This window comes from Clupea harengus, chromosome 3 (assembly GCF_900700415.2).
Source record: "Clupea harengus chromosome 3, Ch_v2.0.2, whole genome shotgun sequence".
NCBI classification, from domain to species: Eukaryota; Metazoa; Chordata; class Actinopteri; order Clupeiformes; family Clupeidae; genus Clupea; species Clupea harengus.
The window spans coordinates 23,559,324-23,571,400 of NC_045154.1; the positions used below are offsets into that span (position 1 = coordinate 23,559,324).

Genomic DNA, 12,077 nt, shown 5'->3' on the forward strand with positions numbered 1-12,077 from the left:
TTTGCACCTCTAGTAATGTAGTCTGACTGAATTGAAAAACCATACAAGTGCTCCCTACTATGGCTAGCTGTCCATAGGTGATTCTTGTGTGTTAACATTCCACTAGATGGTGCCCATAGTCCCTCGTTCTTTCCTGTAACAAAGGTGCCCCGCCTTCAGATCCTCTAAGGTACAATATTTGCCCCACTATCTTCTATCATATGGCATCGACTTTGGTCTTAAGGACACAATGTTGAAGGTACATCACAGGTTCACACCCACAGCTAAAGGGCCAGGTTTACTACATCACATAAAGCAGCTTTAATCAAAAATAAGCGCAGACATTTTCATCAAAACGCCTCAAAATGTACTACATACATGTCATGTATAATTCATAAGAAAAAAAATCATGGTAATATTCATGCACTGCTAATGGCAAGTCAGATTACAGGAATAGTTAACAAAAGCTAATGAAATGCTTTGCTATACATGATTCATACTGAGCAGGCTGACTTCAGCAATTGTGTTCTTGTGAGGTAATTTACTGAAACCACAACAAGATTGGTACGTTTTGGAGACAAAGTAAGTAAGATTAAAAACTAGAGGTGAAAAACCCAATCTATATAAATATGACAACTTTCATGACAAACACCTCGCTTCTGCTTAAACTTTAGTACTATTTGAAAAGGTGAGATTGTATCCCAGCCTTCCCAAATCATGTGTTGTTTTTCCTTAATTTATCTGAGGTCACAACAGGTGGATAGTTCTCAAGTCAAGATCCTCTAAACTGGGAAACAGCATACCACAAACACAGCAGATAAGAACAATTCCAGTGAAAATGGCAGCTTTCAGTGTAGGACCACTGCTGATACCAAGAGAAAGAAAGAATAAGTGATGGTCTGAATTCCATTCTAACGGGGTCGTGGAAGAGTACAAAATAAAGATTAAGTCTAACATACAGAAAGAAGAGAGTCTTAGTTCATTTATTATACTGCCAAAACACTTGTGAATTTATATTTAGCATATTTTGATCAATTGAAATCCAAGACTCCCAACAATATACTGAGCAGAACAGGACAGTTTCAAGAGCAATACTTAAACACAGACCTAACTAGTTCCTTGAGTTAAATATAATTTACATGAAATAGAGGCACACATAGTCTTTTTATTCTCCAGAGTCTATGGATGTGATGTCATCATCATTGTCTCCAGTTTACAAAAATAAATTAATAAAAAGCTGATAAGAAAGCCTTGGTATAATACATCCTGTGTGGCCATGCTGTAATACAGATATCCTTTGTGATGTGGCGTGGGGGTTGCTGTGCCTACTGGGAGGTTTCAGGTTGTGTGGAAGAGTGTGTTTGTGCGTATGTGTGTGGGTGTAGGTGTCTGTCAGAAATATATAGAATAGCAGTGGAGGTGTGTTGGCCGTGTGTTGTTATGTGAGGGGTAAAAGCCTGGAGTCTGAGGGCAGGGTAGCCATTAGGATGTCCAGGACTGCATGTTCTGAAGCATGACCTCGAAGCTCTCCATACTTGGGGCCAGGGCCTGAGCCAGTGGGTCTGTCAAGCGGCTGTACAGACTGAAGGACTTGAGCTCCAGCCAGATGAACCCGAAGCGGTTCTCATCGAAAAGGATGAACAGGCCTGGTGTGCGTTCCGGACTAGTGAAGCCATGCCCCGCGATGAGGCCTGTCCCATAAAAACTGCAAAAAAGAATACAAGTTAATTATGATTGTCCCATTGAACAAACCCTCACCAGACAACGTGAATGTGAAAGTGCTTGGGGGACGAGCCACACCACTTTGTGCAGGATCGGGGATATTCCTCGTTGCGTGCAATCACACCGAGTGGCAGGACGAAGGGCTGAGCATCTGAAGCAGCCCTGGCGGCCCTGGTGGCCCCTGAGGTCGTCGAGGCTTCCACAGCCGGTGCCTCTGCTGCCGCTGTCCCCTCATCTCCTTCGGCCCCCTGCCCTTGCGCCTCCTCACCCTGCGCTTCCCTCTGCATCTCCTCATGGTGGCCGAGCACCAGCCGCGAGAGATCCTCCACAGTGCACTGCCGCTCCAGGTCGGGCAGGCGAACTGGCCGGTTCAGGTGCACCACCAAGGTCAGCTGACCCGCAGGCACATTGGGGTCCCCCTAAGGTAGAGGCAGCATTAGACACTGATAATGCGGGGTCCCCCTAAGGTAGAGGCAGCATTAGACACTGATAATGCGCGGCCCCCCTAAAGTAGAGGCAGCATTAGACACTGATAATGCAGGGTCCCCCTAAAGTAGAGGCAGCATTAGTCACTGATAATGCAGGATCCCCCTAAGGTAGAGGCAGCATTAGACACTGATAATGCAGTCTTAGCTATGAGAGCTTCTTTCTGGTCTCTAGAGCCACTGACAAAGTATCTTTCAGAGGAAATTAGTCAGGGCTTTAGGATGACTGGTCTGATGAGTTTGGGGGAAAAAACAGATCTCTAATCATAACACTAGACCATGCTGTAATCCTTTATCAAACACCCTCTGCTATAATCTGACCCAGATGGCAGCGCTAACTCAACACTACATCAATCCTCCGTTGTGCGTTACACTGCTGAGGCAGACTGGGTGAGCACAGGAGAAGAGAACACGGCTCACAGTGAGTTTGGTGGCTTTGGCACTAGACCCGTGGAAGCTCAGCATGATGATCTCCAGGCCATGGCTGCCATAGGTGCCCTTGAAGAGTCCTGGACGCAGAAGGTCTGAGGGGAGGTGTGGAGGAAGGTATATGCGCCGGTATGTTAGGCAATTGCTGGAAAAAGAGAGACAAATGCAGTTTATGAACAACCATCCCCCCATCATTTAAATGTTTCCTTATAGCTGTATGCCAGTCTACTTCTCAATACTGTCCATGGGTAATGTTTTTGAACTTGCTGTTGGCAGTATTGGATTTCCTTTTTTTCTTGACTGGTAAACATTAAATCTGGTTAACCCACGCATGTTGACTGGCAAGCACTATTAAATTGAGTTCACTCACTCGTATTGGCTGGTATAGATGAACTTCATGAGAATCAGCTCTTGCATGTGTTCATGAAAGATGTCCTCCAGTGTCCGCCCCCATTCCTCCTCCAGCCAAGTCCTGAACTCCTGTGTATTTGATCAGGCATGTGAACCCAAACACATCCACAGACATACATACATACATACATACATACATACATACACACACAGATACGTATACACGGCAGAGTTTAATCATTAAGTTTGCCATTTTCCTGTGGTTTCCCAGTGCTACAGACAAACAATCCTGGGGACAGTTAGGTAATTTTACTAGTGTTCCACATCACAGATTATATACAATGTGAGGGACTGAGGCGGTCACCCCATGTTTTTGGGATGTATGCAACTGGAGTTGGTGGTGAAGGGAGACAAACCCAGTGCAGGAGATGGTGGTTTTCTTATAAAAATAAATGTCTATTTATTTACAGAGGGCTTCTCTATATCAACCCCAAAAGATGTTCACGCACAAAATAAAACAGACATAAAGCAAAAACAAACAGAGTACTCATAAATCAAGCAAATTCTAGGCAGATTGGAATTAGGCAACATTCTAGGCGCCAAAACCAGGGACCGAAACTAGGCAACATTCTAGGCCACATTCTAGGCACACAGTGGCCGTGGTTACATGCATTCGAATAACTGGCTTAGTCGGACTGAAATCGAATTATCCGTTTCATGTAAACACCTTTGTTCGACTATGTGCGGTCCGACTACGATCCGATTAACACCCCTGGATAACTCAATCCGATACAGTTGATAACTCGACTATCGCGGCATGTAACGGTGAATTGGATTAGGAACTGGACTTTGCGTCTTTGCGCATGCTTGAGATCCCGCCGCCCTCCTCCCTCCCTCCCTGCCAGGTCGTGACCCGGAAGATGAAAGAGAGATAAGTTGTCTCAACTGTTCATACTAATGACACGTTTTTTTATGAATATTCTGCAGACTGTCTCACAAGCTTATTCTTGTTGATTATGAACAAACATAACAGAAGACGTCCGAAGATATGAGCACCTTTACAACCCCTCCTTAAACACGTATAAGGACGTTCCACATTTTATTTGCTTAAAACACACAGCAGTACTGTCAAATCAGCTGTCACTCGGCTATTACCTGACCAAGGTTCCATGGCAATGTTCCGAAAGCCCATTATTCCGACAGCCCGCTGTTCCGAAATTGTGAGCACAGCAACGTGAACCACTATAGCCCACATGCACATCCCAATGAATCACACAATCATAAACATATAAATGCCTTTATTTCACAAGCATTAACTTTAATTCAGAATATTATTATACACACATGCCATTTGCATCGCAATGATATACAAAAATATTTGTATGTTTGCCAACGCATGCATGCTTTGCCAGTGCTTGACAAGATCTGCGTAATGTCCTGCGACAATCTGCCGGTGATTTCCTTCGCATGAGTGGTAGCCTACCCCATATTCAAAACCAGAGTAGGCGAAGTTAACAAATATTGCCTAGGAAAAGTTATATGCGTGATAGCCCGGTGAGCGTCTCCGCTCTGCTGTGCAAACGAAATGCTGTGTGTGTTTTGTGCCACTTAAAATATTTCTAAACCACGAATAAGTACTGTCAAATCAGAAAGCAAATCAGCTGTCACTCGGCTATTACCTGACCAATACCTGTCAAACTCGGTGATAGTATTCACAACTAATTTGTCCTTCATTCTATCAAATATGATGAAATTTGGTGTTGTACCCGTGAGGAAAGCCTGAGTTTAGTTTTGTTCGGTTATCTGGCGCTGAAAAAACCCACAAATAAGTAGTCAAATCAGAAAGCAAATCAGCTGTCACTCGGCTATTACCTGACCAATACCTGTCAAACTCGGTGATAGTATTCACAACTAATTTGTCCTTCATTCTATCAAATATGATGACGTTTGGTATTGCACTCGTGAGGCAAGCGTGAGTTGAGTTTTGTTCGGTTATTTGGCACTGCCCTCTAAAGACAGAGACGTGACAGGTGGATCGGGATATTTTCCCGTTGCAATAATAATTAATAATAATAATAATTAAGACCTTTGTCAGGTTTTTAATGGCACACACGACACACTGGAACACACACGTGCATATATGGAGGCGACACAGGACACACACACACACACACACGCAGGTAAGCCTGAGGTCGCGGTGAATTTATTTTCTGCTTTTTCCCATCCTGGACTGTCCTTCCTCAAGGAGCAGTGGGCAGCTTGTAGCGCCCGGGGACCAAGTGAAGTGAACTGTCCATCTTCGGTCAGGGATGGACATGTGTTCTGTTATTTTGCATGTTTTTTCTGTTGGGGTTCTTACTGGAGGAAACCCCTTGTGAACACGGGGAGAACATGCAAACTCCACACAGAAAGGCCCGGGAGATAGCCCACTTGAGCACTGTGCACTTTGGGGAGGACCTGCCCCCCAGAGCCAACAGCGCCCCATGTGGGAATCGAACCCATGACCTTCTTGCTGTGAGTCGGCAGTGCAAGCAGTGCAAGCAACTGAGCCACCGTGCCACCGCAATACCTTCCTTTATAGACAACATCGATCATACACTCCCATTGCACTCAAACAACCACACTCAAACGAGGAGATATTGTATCAATTAGCCTATTATGTATTGTATTAATTGCACATGCAGCCGTACGCACCTTCTGCTACGCGAGAAGAAAAAAAAGAAATATCATGAACGCATATTTATTACAATGGGGAAACTATAAAATCGGAGTATGGACAACTAATGCCCAGCGTTGACGATGCAGATACAGAGCTGGAAACAGCTAAATGAGTTACAGCCAAAACGCAGTGAGCTTTATGAAGCCCTGGAAAGTTCGGCAAATTTCTACCCAAACATTCATTGCGTCCTGAAGGTCTTGTTGACAATGCCCGTTTCCACAGCGTCTGCTGAGCGGTCATTCAGTACAATGAGGCGTCTTAAGACATATCTACGAAGTACGATGACTGACAAAAGACTGACTGGACTTGCTCTCATGAATATTCACACAGATTTGGAAATCGACAGCGAAGAAGTACTAAAACAATTTGATGCAACTGGCAGAAGGGCAATGCGTTTTGGCTGTAACCCATTATTTGCCCGCGTGTGTGTGTGAATGTGCGTGCTTTTTCTCTCGCCTTTTATCTTTCACCTTTGAATAATGTAACTTATAAACACGTTGGCCCAGCAGAAACAAACAAACAACGCGATGGACAACCCAAGAGGCAACACGCATTTCTGGACCGATGAACAGACGCGATTCATGCTCAATCAACTGTTGTTGTTGGTAGTGGTGAAGAGGTCAAGCGGAAATGGCTGTATCACCACTAGTTGTAATGAAAACAGCGCCACCTATCGTATCGGATATGACATTCTTCCGGCCAATGATTCGATTTATTCACTGCCATGTATATTGGGATAATAGCAGTTGCCCCAAAAGATAGCATAGTCCGACTAAAGCAAGATTCGAATTATACCATCATGTAAACACTCTGAGTGTTCACACATCTAAACACCATTAACACTTCACCTCACAGCAGGTAGGCGTTTTCTCATGCATCTTTAATAGTTAAATGCTTCTCCCTGGCTAGGATTGAAGCACCCTTAAAAAAGACACCTGGGCTAAATTGGGCCAATCAAGCCAATTGGACACAACCATTGTAGTGGTAGAGTTCCAAGTCTCTCCTGCTCTTGTAGGGAAATATGTGTCCACCTCCATTTTGGTGCCACGGTGAGAAGGGGGGATTTCACCTTCTTACATAGACCTGGACTGAGTTACTTTAGCAAACCAAAATAACCTCTGTATGGTTTAGGACATTGCAGCGCAAAACAACACAAATGTTCCTTATGTGAATTTAAACAAATGCAAAAAAGTGGCACAGACACCGCAATAACATGGTGCATGTTACTTGGTAATGTTGTATGGTTCATATTAGCTGCGTTTGATAACCAGCCAGCATGCTGGGTGAAATGCTAGCCACTGTTGGGGCTGCAGCATCAGAGCCAGTGACACTAAGAAACTGAACAACTGAGGAAGCTGGCTCTGTGCTGGGGACTGCTCTGGAGCCTCTGGAGTTGGTTGTTTAGAGAAGGATGTTGCACAAGCGGCTCAGCATAATGGTCAAAAGCTTGTGGTCATACGACAGCTTCTCAACCTGGACTATTTGTTTTCACAGCAACCCCCATGCATTGGTTGCTATTGGTCACCCCGGAACCTGGTCACAGTTAAACTAATTGCCACATGCTGCATTCCTTTAGGATCTGATTGATTGTTTCAGCCACACGCAAGAGGCATATACTGTTATAATTGTTATGAATGTTTCATTCACCAAAACTATAATTAATACTTGAGCTCAAATCTCTCTAATCTTATGACAGACTGGCTCACCTCTTGGCGTCCTCCGGGCATGCGGTGGTGATCAGTTTGATTGCATTTAGTGGAAAACTCATCTTTTTTCACAATCTGAAAACAGAAACACATACACAAAGGCTGAGGGACTGAGGAGTGTCTTCAAGCTGTACATAGTACATACATTAGTTCTGTAACAATGCAACAATGACTGGTAAACATCATAAAGTGGACAACCCTTATCTTATCTGTTAAAAAAAGCTTTTCTTTGCTCTAAAACATAAATTCAAAAAAGAATGGTCAACGGTTGGAAATGGGAATATAATTATGATGACATAACCCACTATGCTCATTTCTCATGATCAGGTCACCCTATAACATTGCTTGAGTGATTGATACATTTGATTTTCCTCTGCTGTGAGGTCAGAATCATCGGGTTTGGATGGGTCGGCACTCATTTGAAACATTTAGACGAACTCCTGTGGAGCAGGTGTTTTGAAACGTTCATGCTAATGACTACAGATTCACCTTTACATCCTTTAATCGTGTGCCTTTTGAAAGAGTGTAATTACTGTTGTACACTTTAACACACCTGTACGTCTCCTTTGTGGGGCCCCTTGTGTCCATACATGCACTCCACACTCGCCCGGTTGCTCTCCCACATGTGGATGCGGAACAGGGGCCTTCGTCTCATGGGGTCCTCAACCCGGGGATCGTGAGGGGGAAGATACATCCAGCCAATGATAAACAGCCCATCCACCTGTGAGGGGGGGGAAAGGGTGAAATGTCACTCTGTAAAATGCAACAAACCTACTGCAACCTCACTGCCCTGAGGCAATTGTATGCCCCAGTAAATGCCCATCCATATGCATGCACGGATACTGGTGCATTAACATACCACAACGTTGAGCAGTCCGCCATACGGGCCGATGTCTGGCTGCCAAAGCCCTAGGATGTTTCTGAATGGGTGCAGCACTGTAGAAGAAGGTAAAACAAAAGAGAAAGGGAAGACATGTCTGTGAATGGTGTTTCTAGACCTCTTCGGCTTGTTCGGTCGGCTACTTGTTGAGTCAGCGACACGCATGGGCAGTTTTATTCAGTTTAACTACTGTTAATGATTCTTGTACAAATCTTTTACCATAAATGATTTCTGTAATCATCTGATTTTGAAAATAAATTTATTATAAATATATCGCTTATGCCGATCCAATGAAAAAGTGTGTCTGAATACATTCATATTCATATATTCTTGACTAACCTATGCCAAGAATTCTTCATAACAAAAATGTTGGAGCTGCTTGCTGCATTTAACTATTACAATATTTGACAGAAAATGACCTATTAGAATGGTCTTAAAAATTGTTTGATGGCGTGATTGTTCCATGGTAGGTGTGACATGCAGGTCATATTTGTCTGTTAGTAGTTGTGCAATGATCCTCAGTGTGGTGCTTTGGAGCCTAGGCTGGCCTGGAGTATATTCGTTGGTTTGCCAATGAATAGGATAACAACAGAAGTCAAAGTCTGGCTTCATCATATTATATACTACACTCTCATCGTAAAACATTTTACAAGGCAACAGTTGGTATTTGTAAGGCCGAGTCATGTCATCAGTTATCAGTTATTTTGTCTTAAATATGTGTATGACACGTCAATGACAAGAGTTAAGAACAAATCAAGACAGAGGAATTAGTCAATACAGGAAAACAAGCAATCAAAAAAACCTTTACCACAACCACTCCAATACTTCTCGATAAAGAAGTACATTACACAAATGTTTACACTAAGATGTTCTCATAGTGTCATTATTGAATAGATAATTGAATACATAATTTAAGAGACTGAAAAGAAAACTTCAAAAATGACAGCTACAGAGACCAAGTTAACACCCCACTTGTCTTCAGTGTGTGAAGAAAAGCTTGAGAGTCACACACATGCAGCGCACAGAGCCATGTGCTGTACATACAGCGTGCGTACACGTCCCGATAGTCCATGTGCTCGTAATCGGGGAGCAGCTTCATAAAACGTCCCGACTTCACGCGCGGCGACACACCTGCACAGGCACACAGGTGGACGCACCACAGGAGGAGAGGAACATGGTGGACTGTTCACTTGGGGGAGGGGCAGAAAGTGTGATGTGAGTGTAAATGCTGTGTGGTGAGAGAGGGAGCACTGAGAGGATTACAGGAAAAGAAACATGAGCAGGAGACCCGTTAAATCTGAACGCTGGGTGTTTCAGGACTTGCAATTTTTTCTGGCATGAAATGAGTTTGTTGCTGTAACATTCAGGTTTAAAGAAGGTTTAATGACTAAGCTGTTCGAGCACAGCAATAACCTGAGCGTGTAATGACCCCAAAAAGAAAAATCACTACACTTTTAAAACACAAGGAGGAAGATTATACACTGTCCAATCTTCAGACCAAACTTGACTTGCTGTTAAGGGCTCCCGTTGTCCGTAACAAAAATAATTGTATTGCCGCTGAACAGATTGTAGTCATCTACTTATAACAGTCATTGGCTTTTTCTTTCCAAATGGGATAAGACCTACCCCCACACAATCTGCCCATGACACTTAATGTTATTCTCATCACCTTGCCAGTGAGTAGCCCAAACAAGCATGACCAACAAGAGTGATTTATCCTTCTTCAGATTGCATGAGAGGTTAAAACCCATTAACAAAATGATGAATTTAACAAAAACATAAAAATAAACCATCTCTTAATTGCAGACCTGGTCATAATGATTTCCATAGAATGAAGGTAGATAAGAACAAGTGCAAAGGATGCACACTACCTGTTAGCAGTTCAGTGCAAATGAGTTGGCTTCCTGCCATTAATTTACTTACGTTTGACATAAAGCTCCCGGCTGGACACCCCCACTAGCTCCATTTTGCGTAGGTCCTCCTTCATGCCAAACTCTGCATGCAGAAGAAGAGTCAACCACAAATATCTGATATATATATTATATATTATATCTTATTTCGAACACAATACTGATCTATTCATGGCATTATGGTCCTAACCAATACGTACTTTTGTTACACGATACCAAGTCAAGCCAGAACAGATTACTGGACTGGACTGATCTATAGGCATCTGAGGCATCCCCTTTGTCCACATTACATACACACCCGGTGGAAAGCTGTAAACACTGCACCCTCTGGACATGGGCCTTGCACTGGATAGAGGATGTCAAAAACATGTTCCTAGATATAATCTCATAACCCTGTACAGAAAAAAACTGATGCTGCACAAAGCACATATACTGTGGGTTTATGTGGAGAACAGAGTTCCTACTATCGAGTGAATTTTAACTCTAGAAATCTGAAAAATAAATATGTAGGTTCCAAATGCATCTGAGATGTGACAACCTAGCTGGTGTTGTCTAAGTCAGTTCTGTCCCACATCACGTGCCAAGACTTTCTACATAACTCAATTTAGGTAACAACATGATCCTTCTCTCCCAAAGATAACAGACTTCCGCAACCAATACCACGTGAAAATTAACATATTTTCTTGTGTATAACTAAAATGATGTTGCAGCAAATGGTAAAGAGGGAAAAAGCACTGTTTTCAAGTTTAAACGTTTTAAATGGCATAAGCAGCTTCAATTGGTCCTTGGTAATCAACAACTGCGAACTCAAATTAAGGTTAAATGCGTCCTTGGGTGCAGCAGCACAACCCTCCCCACGACATGTAACCTACATTGCAACCATTGAATTTCACCTATAACCTAACTGCGGCCGTACATTTGTAAATTATTAATGTTTCTAATCAGAACACAAAATCTGTAGACTATCCGCGTAGCCAAATTTACCTTTCGTGCATCTCCTTCTCCAAATGGTTTCCGTGTTCAGTATTTGCCTAAATTTCTTGCATACAAGAGCAAGATTTGGCAGCGCAGTACCGGGTAAAGAGGAGAAGATTTCAACGAGAAGCTCAGGAGGAAGATCCAATAATGACTGAGGCTTTTGTCGAACAGCACAATTTGTTTCCTCATATCCAAGTCTGTTGACATTTGTGCTGCACGGCTTAGCTGAGGCGTCAAGCTCCAGCATAGGCCTTACAGCACCCAGGCTTTCCTGGCAGTCCTTCCCTGCTTCGGCTTTCAGTTTACCAACGATTTTCTCCTCCTCTTCCTCGTCCATATCCGAATCAGAATCGCTTCCCTGATCCTGGTGACTTGGCCTTTGTCGCCTCCGACACCTCCGTGACTGCCCCACTCCGCAGAGCCTGGCACACACCGCCATCCGTAGTCACCAAAGGGGCAACATTACATCACCACAACAGCTGTCAAGGCTGCAGTCTTCTGCTTCGGTTTCGATGGCAGTGATCTGTGCGTGCCCGGGCGTGTTTCAATGACGCAGAGACGTTTTGTAAACGTCACGGCCAATGCATAAGGCCAAAAAAAAAAAACAGAAGGAAAGAGACAAAAAAAAGTGGGAAAACAAGGGAAAAGGGGAGATATACATCATATATAATTTTTTAAACCTTATACTTCTGATTTTATATGCATTTATGAGAGAATAGTTGACCCTAAGGTTCCAGGTTCAAGTCTCACCGTTAGCAGAAATTGAGGTGTACATTATTTTATGCAAAGTTCATTTTTTTAATTGAAAATTAGAATTAGAATGTTTGCATATTACTTTTTATTAACCTTATATTAGTGAGATATTGATAATTCTACATTGAATATTTCAATGCAAGTTCATGTACAGTAATGTGTGAG

At 43.1% G+C, this 12,077-nt stretch overlaps 1 protein-coding gene across 3 annotated transcripts; it reads right to left on the reverse strand.

Moving 5' to 3' along the window:
* Positions 1–276: 276 nt before the first annotated feature.
* On the reverse strand, positions 277–11,761 carry fbxo31 (F-box protein 31). Of its 3 annotated transcripts, XM_012832596.3 has the most exons (11): positions 11,166–11,305; positions 10,382–10,526; positions 10,195–10,266; positions 9,316–9,402; positions 8,251–8,327; positions 7,945–8,112; positions 7,392–7,466; positions 2,986–3,095; positions 2,607–2,760; positions 1,780–2,120; positions 277–1,684 (listed from the first exon to the last, which is right to left on the reverse strand). In XM_012832596.3, the coding sequence occupies exons 3-11, from the start codon at positions 10,256–10,258 to the stop codon at positions 1,462–1,464; spliced, it is 1,299 nt and encodes a 432-aa protein (XP_012688050.1). In that variant the 5' UTR covers positions 10,259–10,266; positions 10,382–10,526; positions 11,166–11,305; the 3' UTR covers positions 277–1,461. The 3 variants fall into 3 exon arrangements, with proteins under 3 accessions (XP_012688050.1, XP_012688048.1, XP_012688049.1); XM_012832594.3 differs by lacking the exon at positions 10,382–10,526 and having other exon boundaries at positions 11,166–11,761; XM_012832595.3 differs by lacking the exons at positions 9,316–9,402; positions 10,382–10,526 and having other exon boundaries at positions 11,166–11,754.
* Positions 11,762–12,077: the final 316 nt, after the last annotated feature.